General features: G+C 44.3%; 1 protein-coding gene across 3 annotated transcripts in view; it reads right to left on the minus strand.

Moving 5' to 3' along the window:
• Positions 1 to 2751: 2751 nt before the first annotated feature.
• Positions 2752 to 20656, minus strand: part of LOC138287353 (gastrula zinc finger protein XlCGF26.1-like) — an 86255-nt gene continuing 68350 nt past the window's right edge. For all 3 annotated transcript variants that reach the window (XM_069227721.1, XM_069227720.1, XM_069227722.1), the window contains one exon: positions 2752 to 10265. In XM_069227721.1, coding sequence (XP_069083822.1) covers positions 9394 to 10265 — 872 coding nt within the window. In that variant the 3' untranslated portion in view covers positions 2752 to 9393. The remainder of the gene's footprint in view (positions 10266 to 20656) is intronic.

A 20656-nucleotide genomic window follows, 5' to 3' on the forward strand; every position in this document is an offset into this window, starting at 1 on the left:
ATCACTGCCTGGAATGACTCCAAGAACAAACCTGAGACCTTCCTCACAGCTGGGGTCTGGAGCTTTGCAGGGTTCATTGTGAAGGAGTCCTCACAAGTCCTGAAGTAGTGGTTTGGCTTCAAGCACCAAAAGAAAACCAGATGATGTCACAGACATCTGTCTGAGAGAGGAACTACAGGGCTTAAACTTCACTGGTGTTTTGGAAGGCATCCTATCACAGTGGAGAAAAAGTCTCAAAAAAGGCTTTGACAAAATGTCAGAAAAAGTCAGTCAAAAATTGACTGGAGGTAGCTCTATCTGGATCTTTTTTTGACTGACGAAGAAATAAAAGAACTGATGGTGGCGTGCTAGAGTGGCACCTTTATAGGCACTATGCATGTCACTTCCTCTGTGGGTGCAGAGCCAAACAACGCCACCTACCAGCTCACAGAGGTACTGCTCAAAAGTTTCCCAGATCAGTCTGATGTCTGGGGATTACTCTAAGGCAGGTGTCTCCAACTAGTCGATCAGGCGCTACCAGTAACTTGCAGACTTAAGTTCATTTTGAAATAAACACTACAATAAGTAAGTGTTGGGTTTTCCTTTTAAAGCTTAGGGAAGGCTGTGTTTATTTCCCATTATTATAAGGCTGCAGATAGCAGGCCCTGATAATCAGCAGTGTTGGACTCACATTTATGACCCGGGGCAGGCATCTTACTCCCAGGCCAGTGGAGATGGTGCCATATGTATAACTGAAAAATAGTATTTTTATTAAATGGGAGGAATTTAAAATGAAGAAAACTGTTTCTATGAAACATTAATTCCTAATGTTTTTCTCTTCTTTCGAACAAGGCAAAAACACCTTAATGTTTTCTGAAGCATCTTTCTTCACTTTAAATTCCTCCCATTTAAACAAATGGCTGTATTTTGTATTTTTCTGTTATAAATAAGGCATCATGTCTACAGGCCACGGGGAGCAAAATTCCTGTTTGTAAATGCAACACTCTGAAATGGGAGAAAATTTAAAATATTTTATGGACTGTATATAAACAAATGTAACTCTTCAGTTTTACTTTCTCGTATTTCAAAGTGTTGCATTTGCACACAGCAGGCATCCTGCTCCCAGACGCTGATAGACACACTGCCATATTTATAACTGAAATTACAGCCATTTTTTATAAATGAGAGGAATTTAAAGTGCCGAAAATTCCATATTTTGCAGAATTGTTTCCTGCACATTAGAGTTCTTCCATTTAAAAAAGTGGTTGTATGTTTGTGTTATACATGTAACAGTGCCACATATGGTGGAAAGGCATGTCAAGTGCCGCAAGTACATACAACACAGGCTCTCAGCCACCCTACACATATATCCCATTCATTTACACACAGGTTTATACATCCCCAGAGACCACGCTCACACTAACACACGTCAGCCCTCTCATAGTGGCCATTGCCAAAGTATATTGTTTAAACAGACCTGGCTGTTCGAGCAGCGATAACCCCCCCTTTTTCCCCTAGCGCCTTGAGACCCGCACGGGTGAGTAGCGCGCTTTATAAATGTTAATGATTTGATTTGAAACAGGCTGGTTGTGGTGTCCTTGGTTTGAGGCCCCAGTTAGGTCTGCTGGTTGTGGTGTCTGGGGTTTCTGGCACTTGTGCTAAGGTGTGGGAGAGCTGCTGACACTAGCACTGGTAGAGGCATCTGTTAGGTCTGCTGGTTGTAGTGTCTGAGTTTTCTGGCACTTGTGCTGGTGTTGAGGTGTGGGAGAGCTGCCGACACTAGCACTAATGGAGGCATCTGTTAGGTCTGCTGGTTGTGGTGCCTGTGGGTTTTCTGGCACTTGTGCTAAGGTGTGGGAGAGCTGCTGGCACTAACACTGATGGAAGCATCGGTTAGGTCTGCTGGTTGTGGTGTCTGTGGCTCTTCTGGCACTGCAGAGGTGTAGGAGCTACTGGCACTGATGAAGGCATTGGTTAGGTCTGCTGGTTGTAGTGTCTGTGAGTTTTCTGGCACTTGTGCTGGTGTTGAGTTGTGGAAGAGCTGCTGACACTAGCACTAATGGAGGCATCTGTTAGGTCTGCTGGTTGTGGTGCCTCTGGGATTTCTGGCACTTGTGCTAAGGTGTGGGAGAGCTGCTGGCACTGATGGAAGCATCAGTTAGGTCTGCTGGTTGTGGGGTCTGGGGTTTCTGGCACTTGTGCTAAGGTGTGTGAGAGTTGCTGGCACTAACACCGGTGGAAGCATCGGTTAGGTCTGCTGGTTGTGGCGTCTGGGGTTTCTGGCACTGCTGAGGTGTAGGAGCTTCTGGCACTGGCACTGATGGAGGCATCGGTTAGGTCTGCTGGTTGTGGTGTCTGGGTTTTCTGACACTAGTGCTGGTACTGAGGTGTTGGGGGAGCAAAAGGAGATGCTAGCTGAGACCAAGATCTGCTTGCTTTGTCTGTGTCCAGTGAAAGGTAAAGTGAGAGGTTGCTATGTGCATTGTAGCTCCCCAGGCCCCTACGCACCATTTGTACCCCTCGCCCCACACATCCTGACCCCCATCAACAGATATTTACCACCTGCTCAGAAAAAACAGTATTTATCTGTGTAGTGTCACCATAACAAGGGGAAAATCCACCCAAAAGGACCCAGTAATTCTAGGTCATGCAGGTTACTTCCAATCTGGAAACTTGTAATCCCTGTTATCTCACCGTATCATCCAGAATCCTCAATTCCGGTCCCAGTAACTCCCCACGGTTTTCTAGAAATCAGACTTGTTAGTCACGCACTACCATTATGTGATTTATTATATTTGAAAGCATCGCTGAAAGAGATTGTTTATTTACAATATGAGAACAATTATTTAAGATGTACAGAATAAAAACAGATGCATTACAACATATACCATATATACACCACACATTACTCATATTAGAAGTCTTTGTACATTTTATATAAAGCAGAAATCAATGTCACCTTAAAATAAAATAAAGAAGAAAATCCATGCCCTCCATAGTACAATAAATGAACACAGAGTTAAAATTTAAACCTACATCTAAAGGTGTGGTGTGACAATATTAAATTTTAAAGATCGATCTGCAGCTATGGTGACCTCAACACTGCAATCTGTACAATATTGTTAAGGTAAGTAAATATAGAGTTATGACAGTAAATCTACACCCAGTATGGATGCTACCTTCGACTGTATTCTGCAGTTATAGATCTTGGATTCGTGATTGGTGAAAACCTATAGTTTTGTATACAATGTGGCCTTTCAAAAAAGAATTTAATTGCAAAACCAACTACTGGGTCAAACAATGATCTGAGAAAGAAAGGCAGGAGGACATTACATAAAACCAATGAGATTACATAAAACCAGTGAGATATATTTATTTTTTAATTGTTTATTTAAAAAAAAGGCAGAAGTGTATGAAAAGAAATTAGTTTCCCTGAGATTTTCTAATGGGGTCCAAGCATACATCGCTCCAGTCGTCTCGTGTGGGGTAGGGCATAAGATCCAAACCTAGACAGATATGATAGCCCTTCACAACCAGCAGCAATTCCTGTGTGTCCTGGAAGTGTTTTAATGAGAGATGAACTCTGATCAAAGTTTACTTATGGTTGGACACTTCCCTTCAGCCTGAAGCCCAACTTTCATTGTAGACTCCAGGAGGCTAAACTGCCCCCAACCTTCAACATGAGGAGAGTGACCCCCAAATAAGTCAACTTGTGCAAAGTACAACTGAATATTACATCCTTTACAATCACCCACTTAAGATGGATATGAGAACATGTCCATAGTGAAACCCACAAGTTCATGGGACAAGCACAATCATAACCGTGACATAAGCCATCCCCAGCTATGAAGCAACATTAAAGGTGCAACCACATTAGACAATCGTAAAAACCACTTTCAGGACAGCCTCTTGTGCCACATCCCGTTTATCAGTTTTCACTTTATATGAAGATAACACTGGGTTGATTCATTTACCACCATTCAGGCACCAAAACTAGATAATGCACCATTACCGTATCCAAAATGGCCACAAATCCATTTAATGTGTGTTGTCCTGTCTAGTATCTTAAAGGAAGTTGAGACAAAGCTACCATCACAGAACGCTTAACCAACATTTAGCACTGGAAGAGCGATTTCTCCTCTGCGTCAATGGAACCAAAAACTGAACTTCCACAAATGGAGGGTAAAAGAGAAGATGGGCACGAGCCATGAAGCAAGTACTAATCTAAGCCCAAAATGTAAAGAATATAGGAGTAGTTTGGTTCATGGCACAATTAAATATATTTGTAGGGTAACAACTTCAAATTTACTCTGAAACTTACAACTAACTTACCCTGCAAGGTCCTAGCACTCCTTCAAACAGAATAGCATGTAAAACTAAAGATCACAATGTGACCTACCTGGAACTACCAAAAGGGCTCACAAGAACTACTTGGGACTACAGAAAGAGTCCATGTGATCTACATGAGGCTATTGAAAGAGCTCATGTGTTTTACCTGGGACCTTCAAGAGAGTTCACATGATCTACTCGTGACTATGCAGAAATGGAATTGTGATCTGTCTGTCCAAAGAGCTCAAGTGATCTACACAGGACTGTCCAACAAGCTCATGTGATCTTCACTGAACTATGATCTGCATAGGGCTACGGAAAGAACTCATGCAATCTATAGGGACTAATCAAAAACGTGAATGACAGAGTACCGCAGGCACAAAAACATCCAGCAAAGTTGACAATCAAATGAATCCACCAGCAAAGTCCACAATCAATTGAAGTGGCAATTTGATGGAGCCAAATTCCTATGATTTCAAAAATCCCTTCAGATCCTTCAGAGACTTCTCTAAGGTCAAAGTTCTCTGTTATCCTGCTGCTCCCACGTCATAAGATGACACCCTTCTAAAATACTTCAAAACATTCCTGAAAAGCAATATGAACATTCATGCTCCAACCTAAACATGCAAGTGCAACCTAAACCTTTCAGTACCTCAGTACTTGAAAGACCTTGCTTGCAGGCCAGGGCGGAACGCAGTTTCACACCGCGGAATTCCATGGAGTTACAAAACAACTCAGTGAGATTCGGCAGAGTCCCACAAGTGGGCGAGATTAGGCACACTGTGCCGCTTGCGCTGACTTCTAGCACCATGCGGCATGACAAAGGGCGCTGCTGCTTTCTTCTGCATGAGTAGATTTTCTACTCGAGGGGCAGCTTTCTCAATGTGAAAGGTCACAACCTGGCCCAACCACCCAGGTTGAGAAATCTCGCCGGGAAGCGTTCTAGCACCCGACAATCACACAAGAGGACACAAATTCTCGCTTGCATTTCGGCAAGTTCACATTGGCGAGCCACACGCAGGAAAAAAAATTGCCCCCTTGGAGTTTTGCTGGAACTCTGTGCTCCAAGAGAAACGCAAGGGGACGCAAATTCTCGCTTGCATTCGGCAACTTAACATTGGCGAACCACACCCAGGAAAAAAATTTGCCACCTTGGCAGAGTTTTGCCGGAACTCTGCGCTCCAAGAGGAACGCAGAGTGGGTAAAACTCTGCAAACTCCGCTGGCGGAGCAGAATTTTTCACCCACCGCTACTTACGTGACAAGAAATGCACCAGCTACAGAAAGGAAAGAAAATGAAAAAAATAATAATAAATCCCTGACCATGTCACACTTTGTGCTCCCTCTACAAAACCCACAGATAGTTCTTCACATTAAAGAAACCAAGTAAAACACAAAGTAGGATGCTACTAACAGAATCAGTTCAGTCTTCAAGAAATCCAAGTACTGCATTAACCCCCCCCCCTTATTGACACTCTGATCCCACACAAAGACAATTGCCATCAATCTGAGTAAAAATAACAAGATCCATCAGCACATCGACAACATCAAACCTGCCTTTCTCTTAAACCTCGATCTACATTGCCTCCTGTAACAGTCATCCTTCAAATCTGTCTCTCACAGACCTTGCAACATCCTCAAGTCCCTCAAAGGCACCTCCTATGAGGACAATTTCTTACATTCAACAAAGTTCTCTCACCCCTAATAAAATAGTCAATGTCTCACCCGCTCAGGTTGTCTTCAAAAAAATCTCTGAAAGCCAGATACTCTACTCCTTAAAAACACTAAATCCTCATGACCTTGCCAACTACTGACCCATCACTCATACCTTTTTTGCAAGATTATCATATATGCAGTCTATGCACAACTTCAAGACCACATTTTGCCAACTATTATCTGCAACATTATTAATTAGTCATCAGATCACAAAACAGAATGGAGGATGCTGCCTTACACATTGTAGATGATGCCCCCCGATAACATATAAAGATGACAATTTCCTCCGGCTATTGATAGATCTCTCAGCCGCCTCCAACACAGTTGACTATTCCATTTGCATCCACACTCGATATCTTGCATGGGTAACATTTCTCCAACCTAATCAACCAACACCATTTTATTCCACCAGGCTCCAGAACCTCCCTTTTAACTGTGGAGTCCCCTGGGTTCTATCTTGTTGAGCATTTTCATTGTCTACAAGGAGGCCATTCAGATTCTACTTACCGATGATGGCATCCAAATCGCCAATACACACACCTGTAACAAAGTCTCCTTCATTCTAGGCATCCAATGCCTCAAACACTGCTGGCACATCATCCAGACCCTACCTGATGTTTAACCCAACCAAAACTGAATTTTGCCTAGAACAACCAGCAACGAGTGCAGACGCTGTTTAATGAGATGAATAGATTCAAACCCAACTTTGACTTAATGCCAAGTGACTCAGATTCACTCTAAACATGGACTTGGTCGTTAAGGAACATATCACCAGGAAGAGCAACACAGCAGGTTCCAGCTCTCTCTACTGAAGAATGTGAAGCTACTCCTCCCAGACAGGTAACTTCTGTTCAAGCCCAAGTATTCCTATACGTAGATGGTGGCAACGTCCTGCTCCATGGCCTTTTAAACTCTCCAATTAAGGGGTCCAGTAAGGAGTGACCATATCACCCCAACAGACTGAACTCCACTGGTTTCCCTTGCTGGCCCACACCACTGAAAAAACCTGCTGCTTCCTCCGCACAATTATCAAAACCGGCACCCCCAGCTATCTGCCAGATATGCTCACTATTAGAGATGGTTTTTGGCACACCCACAGACAGGACACCACGGAACTGGAGACAAAGAAGTACAAAAATGGAAAAAACAAACAAACATGCCTTTCCATTTACACTCACTAGATTTGGAACAAAATCGCCGAATCCACCAGGACAGCCCCAGGCCTCGTAAAAATCATAAAAATGTTACTAGACCTACAGGTCGAGTGACTTGAATAATCTACTTGACCTAACTGTAATGCGCTTGACCCATAAACTGGTCTCAAATTGTGTGATCCTAGGGATTTTTTTTCATTTCAGTCACCTTTTTAAAAAAAAATATCACTTATGAGAGCACCATTAGTGTGCCAGATGTGAAAAAACATATTTTGTTCTGATTTAATAGACTAAACCTTTGCTCTGTGTATAATACAAATCTACTTCACATAAGGGTATACATGACCCTGGCTTGCCACTTAGTTCACTAATAGCATTGTCATCAAGGTGGGGCCAGGAATGTCTCTTAGTCATATTTAAAAACAATCACTTTTAATAGATATATTACTAAAGCATGTTGTGGTGAGCACTGTCCCTTACAGGCAGACGTTTTCCATTGAAATAGACACAAACCTTGCATCTCACAAGCAGTTTTACTGTTAAAACTATATAACATACAAAAAATGTGTGGAAAGTGAGTTTCACAAATATTCATCATTTGCACATCTCCAAGTAAAGTGCTTTGATGTGTTTTGATCCTATTACAACCTTTGTTTCCATCAACATTTCAACATTTTAAATAAATGCTTTCCTAACTACTGAAATATATTTCGAAATATCTGTTCAGTTCATTTACAAGCTATTTAAATGCTGTGTGTTAGAAAAAATGACATCCTAAAGTCTTTCATTTTACACTGCTTGTACACCAGCTTGATTGTCTGACAGCACATTTTACTTTTTTTTCTCTGACTGCAAAGTTAGAGGATTTTGTGAGCACCATATTCTAGAATAAAATAAGCAGCAATTTTTAAGAAGACATAAGCTGTCATTTGACCTCTGTCTTTCAACTCATCGCAAATGTGACAAAAGGAAGACAAGATTTAAATGCATCTTTAATGATCACTTACTTTCAAAACACATGTTCTTTTTCAAGAGCTCTCTAGCCAGACTGAGCCAGTAGGCCCTAAAAATAGTGTGCCCTGATCAAATCTGCATCACCATAGCGAGTGAGTGCATAGATTTCTCAAGGCCTGTTGCCCCGTTCCTAGTAACATTTCGGATACAGCTGAAGACATACCTCTTAAAAACACTACACCATGATGCTGTAACAGTCCACTTCCGTTCGCAGAACCCCGCTGTTCCTCCAATCACTCTAAGTATTTGCCTTTCACACTTTACAGCACTCCGCTGCCTTTTGCCTATACCTGTTTCATATAGAGTCACTCGCACATATGTTTAGCTTTTGATCCAATGTAAGAACAAGCAAACAATTTGGCAGAATGTGACTCCATCCTCAAGTGGTGTCTCTTTCATTAAAAGTGAGGGGGCCACGTGACATGATTGATGACAGCCAGTTGATGGTCAAACTAGGGCTACAAAGAAGAAAAAATAAAAAGAGCCAAAAACACACAATGGAGATCTATGTATGGGAAGTAACCAGTGTAACTCTCACACTAACAGTGCAGCAAAATGGTGTCATGCTTGTCTGAGTTGCTCTATGGTAGAGCACATGAACTTTGAATAAAGCTTTTTTCTCACCTATTGCACAGAAAGAATATACTTGAGTGCAGTATTTTGCGTGCTTTAGAAATCTCTTTTTACAGCAGTGCTCTGAGAGAGCTGTAACCTCCTTGGGACATTCTCTAGCAATATTGTAAAAATATTTTCCCATCATTAGTGCGAGAATTAAGCTGTCAACCCATGTAAATTCTCATTTGAATTTGATTATCTGTTTAAAAGATCCTGTCCTCGTGAGATTTCCTTTGTCATGTTGAAGATGTATTTTGTGAAACTATCTTGGCTTTTAGGGTCCCAATCCAATGTTGACAATATGCTGTCATAGAAGCTTCTTTTTAACAAATCTCTTTTTGCTTTTTGTGTACGGAAATGGCTTCTCACCCGTGTGGAACGTCTGGTGACAGTAAAGATCACTTATTCATCAAGCTCGTCTTATACTAAGTGCAAGAATATGGCTTCTCATCCATGTGAACTCTCCGATGATGTTGAGGGTCTGTCGCATACACAAAACTCTTCGCACATTCAATGCATGAAAATTGTTTCTCACCTGTGTGGATTATCTGGTGATTTGAAAATTTGCACGCTGATTAAAACTCTTTTCACAATGATTGCATGAAAGTGGCTTCATTATGGGATCTCTGGTGACTTCGAAGAACTGATCTTCGAGTAAAGCGTTTTCCACACTCGGGGCAAATAAAGGGCTTCTCACCTGTGTGAATTCTCTGGTGACGTTCAAAATCTGACTTGTACACAAAGCCCTTCCCACACTCATTGCAGGAAAAGTGTTTCTCAATGTCACCGCTGTGGATTTTCAGGTGGCGTTTAAGTGTTCCTTGGTGAGTGAAGCTCTTCCCACATTCAGTGCAGGGAAAGGGCTTCTCACCAATTTGAATTCTGTGGTCTTGTTGAAATTCTAATTTATACACAAAGCTCTTCTTAGCATGGATTCTTTGGTGACGCTGAAAATCTGACTTGTACACAAAGCACTTTCCACATTCAAAACAGGGAAAGGGTTTCTCAGTCTCGTCCATGTGTATTTTCTGGTGACGTTTAAGTCCTGCCTGTTGAGAAAAGGTTTTCCCACATTCAGTGCACAGAAAGGGTTTCTCACCCGTGTGACTTCTCTGGTGACGCTGAAGAATTGACAACTGAGTAAAACTCTTCGTACATTCAGTGCAAGAAAAGGGCTTCTCACCAGTATGGGTTCTCTGGTGACGAAGAAGATAGGACTTCTGAATGAAACTCTTCCCACAATAGGTACAAGGAAAGCGCTTCTTCACTAAATGGTATTTCTGAAGATATAGACGATTCCCAATTCTTTTAATTGCCTTTTTACCATCAGTGTAGAAAGTGCGCCTGTCATCACTTTGGAGTATTTGGTATTGGTTATGGGCAGAGTTTGGAATAAAGGTCTTGTTTTCACCGCATGTAGTGGACTCAATCACAAGCATACTTCCCGAGTCCAACATACCTGATAGAATGAAAAAATATATATATTAAGTAAAATATTATTTTCTTAACCAAATAAAAAGTATCTCAGCTGCCGCTCGTGAAAGAGGGACAGTCATACTACAGACAAGCAATCAATAACGGCCAAGTAGCAGAAAAATGTCACATTGGTCTCTAATAGGCAGGTGCCAGCATGTGCACTGAAACTTACTTTTCACTACTTAAATTAAGAGATTTGCTCTATGAATACATGTGTTTAAATTCCATGTGGAGGTTGTTTTGTGTAGATACACCAATGATTAAAGAAATACCAGTGATTCTTTGATTGATTTGAGTTTCTTTGTCTTTTGTATGGTGTCCTTTTCACTTGGAGTGCACTTTTTCACGACTGCATCTCTTGTAAATATCATACAAAAGATATCATATGCTTCGAATGATGCTCACAACAATAAAAAGTGTGTGTCCTTACATATTCGAGTACTGGTTGCAATTATATATTAATTTTGGATGTTATAAAGTCGTTTTCTCATTCAAAATAATAGGTTTAATAGGAAAGACACAATTTTGATTGGGAAGCCACCAGTATAGTCTGCTATCTGTACCGACAATAATACGATGAATAAGTGGGGAAACACAACGGATACACAGGCGTACGTAATCATTAAATATCCGGGCCGTAAAGGAGGACTGACGACTATGATATTCTTTTAATGGTTTGATCACTCGAGAGTGTAAAAACTAAAATGCTGGTTTTGGCGTACAGATTTGTTTGGCACATGCACGTTATATAACTAACCAATATGCAGTAACCAGCTAGCATTCATCATACTTTCACATTTATCAATACTAAACCACAGACTTGAACATTTAGGTTTATACTTTGTATTACATTGTAGGTAGTTATTATATGAGAAGGGATATAATGGAGTCGACACAGCGTGGGGCCCCATTACAACACAAAGCTTTCACGATCTTTCTTTGGCCTTCAGTATAATTAATCATGTCATCAATGGTGGTGTAAGTGTCCATCATCTTATTGAAATTATTTATTTTCTTAAATATTAATGTTTTCCTTTTTCGTTATAACAGGGAATGATAGAACTGAGCTTTTTATGCCTTTCTGAGATGGCTATTGTGAGTAATGAATACATTTGTTCTGTAATGTTCCACATTTGTACAAAACCTTAGTTGGTTTCATATATGCGAACTTGATGAAGCAATTCCTGTGAAGCTGTTTTGCAGATGAATAATGCAGTTTTTACAAATTGAAATCAAATGAACGCATCCAATGCATTTTGTTGGATTTCATGAATAAATTAATGGAGGAATTCCACTTGAATGATGTCATTGACTTACATGATATTCTTTCAAACATCCTAAAGAAATCTTGAGGCACCCCATGAATACAGGGTGTCAAATATTGTTTCAATATGCCCTACTGAGGTAGTTTAAACACAAAAAGTGAGGAGACCATAACTGCGCTGTGCAACTCCTTTTTCCCCACTTCTGTCAACCTGATACAACATTTTAAAAAACGTAGAGGTGGATGGACCATCAAGCAACAAGGAAAGCATATTATGAGCACCGTATGCCTCTTCTATTGCACGAAGGCGAGTTTTAGATAGCGAGTTTCCAAACTGCATACAAAGGGATTTTCGTCACATAGATGTGCGAGGTGCAAGTTGAATATATCATTTTGTACCAAATACTCTCAATATCTTTCAGATGTAGTCAGATTTTTAGTGGCCTCTTGTTGTATCTAAGGATAAGATTTCTTTTGTTACTTTATTACTTTTCATATGTTTTGTCAACTATGTATTCTTACTGTTATCAGAAGCCTCAATATCATGTTTTTTTTTGTTTGTTTAAGTGTGTGCACACGAGCATACTTCAGTTCTCTGGTTCGACTTCTACTCAAAGTTTGGAACCTAACGGGTTGAAGAGGATGCTGCATGAGTATGGACGCACCTACGGTTGGGCTCTTTTTCTTTAAATAAACTCATAGATACTACTGCAACTTCTAATTGTGTACAGTTTTGTTCTTGTGGAACACAACAATGACAGTGAGCTGGTGGAAGTGACCCACCTTCAGTTCACAGCTTTTTTTTCATTTGAAGCCCCGCTGTTCATTCTTCAGGAAGGGGAACAATCCCCAGAGGGCATTATTGCCTACATGCAAGCAAAGCAGTGGAGTTGTTTACCTGACCCGATTCATTTCCTTGCAATGTTTTCGAGCCCTAACATCAGGAAGTAGCAACGTTGGTGCGATACATCGTGCATCCCTTCATGAACGTTGATCTTTGCATAGCTTGGTCATTTAGTGTCCGGCCAGATCATATGTGGGTGTAGTGACTCAGGCTCCTATGAGTATGTACCCGAGTTCATAATAACCTTGCATGGCTCCTTATTTCAACCCAGTGATTCTGGTTTCCTGAGACTGGAGATGTCAGACAACAACCTGGGGTGACCCGCCTTCAACAGCCAGTCATTGAGAAAAGGGAAGAGCTGCATCCCTGATCTCCGCAGATGAGCTGCAACTACCCCATCAGCTTGTTGAACACCCAACGGGTGCAGGTAAGGCCTAAAGGGAGCAAGGTGAACTGAAAGTCCTTGTGGCCTACCGTAAACTGCAGGTAGCACCTATGGGCAGGCAGGACAGTGATGTGAAAATCAGCATCCTGCAAGTCCAACGTTACCATCCAGTCTCCTGGGTCCAGGGCAGACAAGCCCTGAGCCAATGTGAGCATCCTGAACTGCTCCTTTTTATAGCTGAAGGTTCGGAGATCTAGGATAAGACGAAGACCCTTATCCTTTTTGGGGACCAGAAACTAGCAGCAATAGCAACCACAGTCTACTTCTGGCACCAGAACTCCCTCTATGGCTCCTTTGGACAAAAGAGCCATGACTTCCTTGTGGAGCAAGGAAAAATTATCTTCCATCAGCTGGTCATAAGATGGAGGCATGAAGGGAGGGCTGGTTTCGAAGGGGATGGAGTAGCAGATTCGAACGATCTGTAGAAACCCCCCTGTCCGATGTTATAGACAACCAGTGGTGGAAATGATGGCCGATTCTGCCAGCACCTGAAAGCCCATTATCTAAAAGGGCAATATTAGTAAGGTGTGGAGGCTGCAGCTCCCAGGGGGTGATGGTTGGACCAGACCGCTGGCTACTCGACCCCTGGGATCGGTAGGAACTATGCCCTGGTCCACGCAGAGACTGGGAAGCTTGCATGGCCCAGTGGCTGGGAAAGGGTTGGAAGCCCCTTTCATAACCAAGAAAGGAGAAAAAGGCAGACTGGGGATGATGTGGGGCAGCTAAGAGGCCCAGGGACTTGGCCGTAGCCCATGAGCCTTTAAACTGCTCCAGCACCGAGTTTGCCTGGTCTCTGACGAGATGCGTGCGAGTAGAGAGCATGTCTGTGAGGGAAGCCTAGATATCCCCAGGAAAAACAGATATTCTCAGCCTAGCATGGTGACTGAGTGCCATCGTCATTGAAACCGCTCTGCTCAATGAGTCGGTCATGTCCAAACCACAGAATATAGTGAACTTCGGTGTGTCTCTTCCGTCTGACTGCTTAGGAGGGAATGGCCCAGGCCTCCTCTGGGACCTGTGGCAGCATTTGCTCAACCATTTTCCATAGTTAGTGGGGATAGCGGCCCAATAAGCATATAGTGTTCACTAACCACAATGCAAGGCTGGTGGAAGAAAATATTTTCTTACCCAAACTTTGCAGCCTCTTGGTTTCCTTGTCGAAGGGTCTGTCGGGGAACGTGCCATGGGAAGTAGAAGCTTGAACCACCAAGTTCTCCGGGGTAGGGTGTTGGGTGAGGAGGTTTGGGTCCCCTGGAACTGGGCATGGTGGTGGACAATCATCCTTTTCACTGCAGCTGCTGTGCTGGGTTTGGACTAGGTCCCCAGAAGGACAGTGGTGAGAGTTTGTTTGAACGGTTGGAGAGGTTCAGAAGAGGAAGTTCCCAGAGGCAGCACCTCTGTCAAGATGTTGGTCTTGACTACCACCAAGGGCAACTGAAGATCAAAGACCTCAGCCGCCCTCCGGACCGCCATAGCATAAGTAGCTCCCTCCTCCGTATCCATGGTAGTGGGGAGGAAGAATGCTGGCATCACCCTGTTCCTCACACCAGTCCATACCTTGTACCTCAGACTGGTTTTCTAAAGCGTACAGTGACCCCTCCCATTCTCCCCCAAGACCTAGCGCTTCAGAATAAGGCTGAGGCAACAACCTAGGACAGAGGGTCCTGGGGGTGTTGGTCGACTTAGCTCTGACTCCATGTAAGATTCAGGGATCAGAATGGGGCTGGCGGTGGCAGTGGGCCAGATGGCACTGGGACCATCAGTGTCAGGACCATCGAAGCTGGAGTCAGAGCTGCCGCCGCAGAGCCAGAAGGGGCCCACTGGAGGAGTTTGTCTGTTTAAAAATGAGACGCATGGCTTCATAAAACTCCTTAAGTTGAGCCAGGGTCGCTCCGCCTCCCGGAAAGTTGGAGGGGCAGAGTTGGCCCAGGCATAGGTTCCGAAGAACCATGCCACGAATGCTGATGTTCCACCACCATGACAGACAAGGACAAGTCAAAGAATGCTTCGACTTCTTGTGTTTTTTGTGCCTCTTACTCAAGTGTTCTTATGATTTTGGATAGGACGAAGAGAATCCTCAAACACTATTGGGACCTTCCTCTCAACCAGGACAAGACTTTCATGGAGTTGCATGATGTTGAATCGCCTGCAGGGCCTCCAGCAGCTTTAGGGACTGCACCCTCGAAGCCTTCAGCACTATGGCCCATCATTCGAAGCAGAAATTGGAATCATGGTCACGCTCCAGACACCATAGACACACAAGGTGTGGGTTCATCACCGGCATGGCACAATGACAGACGGCACAGGGTTTAAAACAGGTCTTCCTTGATGACATCTCCTCGACACACCAGATGGGTATCCTCAAAAAACGTTGACAAAAAGTTGAAAAAAGGCTTGTTAAAAACAGAAGGAGGGGTGGCTCTTCTCTCGGATCAGTGCTGACTGGCACGGAAAGAAAATAACTGACGTCAACAAGCAGAGGTAGCGCCCTACATAGGTGAAGGGGATGTCATTTCCAGCACGGATGCTGCTGAGCAGTCAACCAATGCTACCTACTGGCGAGCATGGGTACTGCTCATGAAAAATCTTCCTGATTCAGTCTGATGCCAGAGGAGAATTCAAAGGTAAAGAATCTGCGGCTCGAAGTCTCTATAAGATGTCTTGTGCAGTGTGCGCATGGTGAATGTGAGTGCTGGCAGAGTGAATATGTGCTGGGTGTATGTGTACCTAGGTTGGCACAATGCATGGAGGTAAAAGTACTGGTTAGTGTGTGTACTGTGTACATACACTTGAGTGCAAGTGTGCCTGTAATAGTACATTACACGGAGGACCCTGGGTTCCATTTTGGGAAGCCCAGGCCTGCCTGGTGAAAACACAAGGAGGTATAGAGGAATCCCTCTCCCCCCAACAGATTTGGTTATTGCTTCATTCCTGTGAGCTGGATGGGATACACAGGGGAAGGGAGAGAGAGAGAGACTCCCCATGTACACCTCAAAAGGTGCTCTTTGATTCAGTGAAAGATCACATAGAACGGGCTTGAACACATCTCAGGAAGGCTATGGAGCTGATAAGGGAATCAACGAGTAGAGCTGGGAGCCCAGGATTAACCTTTGATGCAGATGTCACTATGGCTGACATCCAGGTGGGAACTCTTGTCACTCCCATTGATAGTGTTGTGGGACTATCAGCTTCAGATCAGACCTGAACAGTGAGACACGGATGCGGAGGAGGTGTCTGGAATCAAGGCAAGGGAGCGCCGCAATCTTGCTGAATTTGGCCGCTAAGTTCTGGCGTGAGGCTAGGAGGCTGCGAGTTTGGGGCAGTGAGGAGCAGCAAGGGGGGGCTCTACGGTCTTGCAGAATCTGGAAGCGAGTCCACGGGGGCTGGCGCTGCCTCTGCTCTTTCTGTTCTTCTGGTGGCCTGAAGTCTGTCGCCTGTCGCGCCCACCACCTGCTTTCTGCCGCCACCTGCCACGTGGTGAGGGGGGGCAGTGTGGCCAGTCATAGCATGATATTGAGCTGAAGCACAAAGCTGCGGGGGCTGAAGTCGGGAGTTGAAGCTCGTCCGGAGCCCATAGAAGCCCACTGAAGTCACTAAGGTCGGTCCTCTGCAGGAACTGCAGTCACTGTGGAGGAACGCGGTGAGCAAGAAGAGCAGAGTGCAAGAAGAGGGGAAGGCACTACAACGTTGTGTGGGGAACATCCAATGCTGCCTGAGAAGTGATTAATAGCGATTAACATGCTATGCTGCCTAAAAATCACCAATAATCAACCAGGGACCAACAGTGACTATCAGTTATTTATAACAGCTGACAATAACTATCTGTAATCACACAATAGTCACGCAGCGAGGCAGTAGTGTGCTCAGCAACACAGTAGCATAACGCAGCAGCATAGCAGCATCACCACAACTGGAACCACGTGGGGGCCAACAAATGGACATAATTGGACTCAATATTATCTCTACGCACCCCCAGACAGATAATGAGCGCGGTTGTTATAGTGAACAGCTGCGGAGCTCCTCCCACTCAAAAATTGCAGTACAAAGGATAGCAGAATCACAGCCTCCTACTCTCTGCCAGTTTCAGAGACTAACTTCATTAAAAAAGCCTGAGAAGCAGGGGCGATCTCTGACTGCAGCAGTAACCCAGCCTAAATGTCAGAGGAGCCGTTCCCCAGACCGGTACAATCTATACAGGGCTCTCCAAAAGTGGATCCGGGATCAGGCTGTCCCAGCACATTCAATGCTGGCCTCTCAAAAAAAAAAAACTCTGTTAATTACAGCAGAATGTGCGGATGTTAAATTGGGTGAAATGCAGGGAAAATAAGCCATAATCAAAGGAACACCGTGGCCTAGCACAAATAAAGTCTGTACAACAAGACAACACTTTGTCGGCTTGTTCAAAATGTATATGTCATACTAATCAGACCATCCAATCTAGGCCCAAAATAAATGGTCCATCTTTAAAGTCTAATTACCCTCTGTGCATAGTTACAATTAATAATGAGCAGGGATTTGCATCAACTAAGGTTCAAAATTCACAAATCACTCCAGCGGATATTCATCATTGCTCACCCCCAAACCGGTTTAGTTTGCCGTTCCGCTACAGCCTCTTGCGGGGAGCAGCAAGAAACCAAATTCTTGGCAAAACTTATTGTTGATGTAAGATTCCTCCCAGCCTCAACAAAATAATGAACCTCTAAACAGTTGGGAATCTCAGCATATTGTACTACCACTGCTTCAGAATATAGACTCCACAGATTTAATATTGGTGACATTTCTTCCAATCTGTGACCACTCGGGTCCAGAACAAAAACTCGCCACCTGGAGATCATGGGCGATGTCTGCATTGATCTTGGATGCTAAACAGTTCGAATCATGGGGTATAGCTCTCTCAAAACCACCCAAACCGCAATATCCATTTCCCCAATTGGCTACTGCTCCAAAGATAGCAAACGACCCACGTGCTCTCCAGGGGCATTTATCCTCCCAGGAACCACAAGCAATTGAACCCTGGATAAGGCAGCAAGAGAAGAAGGAACGTATGCTGAAGCCTGTTCACGGGCTCCAACATGCCAGCAGTCCAGTGACTACAGGCTCGCAATCATCAGATGACCCCTATGTAGATTGGAGGTGGGTAGCATCTACCTTAAATGCGGCAAGGAACATCTGACTCTAAAATCACAATGCAGTAAATGTAGGACAGCAGAAGGCTGTAAACATTCTGTCCTGGAATGTTGCTGGGGCTAAAAACATTATCACAGATGGCTTCTCATTAGCTTTCAATGGCAGCTACAAATTGATCATATTGCGAGAAACATGGCTAATTGACCCAACTCACCTAGGGGGTTATGTTACATCACATTAGTGTCATGAAACCAAATAGATCTGGCAGACTGAGTGGAGACCTAGCAACTTATGTTTCGACTGCGCTATGTGCAACCACAGAGCAACTACCGTTTTCAACTGACGTTCTGCAGTCCATCAAGCTCAATTTTGGTGACAACTGCCAAGCAACCCCTCTTGTTATATTTAATGTTTACGCCCATCCACGGAAGGCGTGGAAAGTTCTACTTTTTAGGAAATTATTGCATGATATTTCAGAAATAAGCTATGCCCACCCACCATGGGATATTTTGGTGACAGGTGATTTTAATACAAATTCAATTTAAACTCGCGACAATAATGAGCAGCTGGCCACGGAAAATGCTTTATGGTCAGTTTTGCCACAGGCCTCTCAACTTTGGAAGCAATTGGATGGCATGGGCAGGGAACTGGTTGGTGCGTTACAGCACCTGGGTATGAGGGTTCTTAACGGCAGGACGATAGACAATATGCCACCAGGGTACACTTATTACAGTGCACAGGTGGGTTCCACAATAGACTATACTATTGTGACTCTTTCTTTGTGGTCACAGCTGAGGAAGTTCAAAATCGAAACCACCCTTCAAAGTGATTACTCATATCAGCATAAATAATTGAATCTGAATGTTGCAAGATATACCTCAGTTCTGGTAGACTTTGGTAGCCTTGGTTCCATTAACTTAAAGCTTTTGAGTCAGCAGTGGAAGTGTGGTCTATCTTTTTTATCTACATTGTCTTCCTTTAGTTCTACACTTTGACCAGCACCGACATGAGAGTTACAAGGATCTCTGAGTCTGTCAGAAAACATTTTAAAGCTGAGAAGGAGGCTGAGGAATGAGCTCAGAAAGATCAAAAAAATCAAAACATTACAAAAACCAGGTGTGAGGCAATAAAACATTTAAGAAAAAAACTACAAATCCCACATATGGTTAGAATGTAAGGAGGCAAAGAATTTCTGGTCAAAACTTATTTTTCATTCAAAACTAGCTAATTCCAGGGCCTTTTGGGCAATGGTCAATGGCACTGACTGGATGTCAAGAGCTATCAACTGTTAGAAATGGGGTCTTTGGTTGGCAGTCAGGTTACCCCCTGTCCAAGCAAGGAACCTCACTCTAGTCGGGGTAAGTCACACACAATCCAAATTATCCTGTGCCCACCCTCTGGTAGCTTGGCACTGAGCAGTCAGGCTTAACTTAGAAGGCAATGTGTAAAGTATTTGTGCAATAAATCATACCATAACACAATATAGCACCACAAAAATACACCACACAGTGTTTAGAAAAATATATAATATTTATCTGGATATTTGCAGGTCAAAACGATAAAAGATGCAATATGAATTTGTAAAGATATCACTGAAAAAGTGATATAAAGTCTTAAGTATTTAAAAAGCAAACAAAGGGGGTCATGGACCGCCAGGGCCGGGGACCACGGAAGCACCACCAACAGGCTGGCGGTGCTTCCAGGGCTATTCTGACCGCGCCAGTAAAGCCGCGGTCAGAAAAGGGGAACCAGCGGTCTCCCGCCGGTTTTCCCCTGGCCCAGGGAATCCTCCACGGCGGCGCTGCAAGCAGCACCGCCATGGGGATTCCGACCCCCTTCCCGCCACCCTGTTTCTGGCGGTTCTTACCGCCAGGAACAGGATGGCGGGAACGGGTGTTGTGGGGCCCCTGGGGGCCCCTGCACTGCCCATGCCACTGGCATGGGCAGTGCAGGGGCCCCCTAACAGGGCCCCACAAAGATTTTCACTGTCTGCTATGCAGACAGTGAAAATCGCGACGGGTGCCACTGCACCCATCGCACCCCTGCAACTCCGCCGGCTCCATTCAGAGCCGGCTTCCTCGTTGCAGGGGCTTTCCCGCTGGGCCGGCGGGTGATCTTCTGGCGATCGCCCGCCGGCCCAGCGGGAAAGTCAAAATGACCCCTGCGGTCTATTGACCGCGGTGCGGTCTTTTGGCGGTTTCCGCCCGGCGGGCGGCGCCTGCCGCCCGCCGGGCTCAAAATGAGCCCCACAGTCTCTTTCAAGCACAAAGTACCTGGTTTGGAGTGGAAAATCTCCGCAGAGGGCCGCAGAGGAGGAGATGAGTGGAAAAATGGTGTGTGCGTCGGTTTCTCCCCTTAACACACTGACTTGCGTCATTATTTTTAACTCGGGGAAGACGTGTGTCGTTTTCCGGCACACGGACCGTCTCCTTCTGTGGATCGCGGGATTACCATATGTCCCAGGGTCTGTGCGTGGATTCCTCGGCTTGTTATTCGGCTGCGCGTCGTTCCTGGGGGACTGTGCGTGGAATTTTCTTTCTCACTGCAGGCGTCGATTTCCTCTCTGGAAGTCGGGCGGCGTTGTCCATGCGAGGCCGTGCGTCGAAGTTCCGGTAGCACCAGAGGCGTCGCGTCGAGCAGCTTCTTTCCGGATCGGCGTGCAGTGAATGTTTTAGCGCAGGGTAAGCTGTGCGT

Source organism: Pleurodeles waltl, chromosome 4_1, assembly GCF_031143425.1.
Source record: "Pleurodeles waltl isolate 20211129_DDA chromosome 4_1, aPleWal1.hap1.20221129, whole genome shotgun sequence".
NCBI lineage: Eukaryota > Metazoa > Chordata > Amphibia > Caudata > Salamandridae > Pleurodeles > Pleurodeles waltl.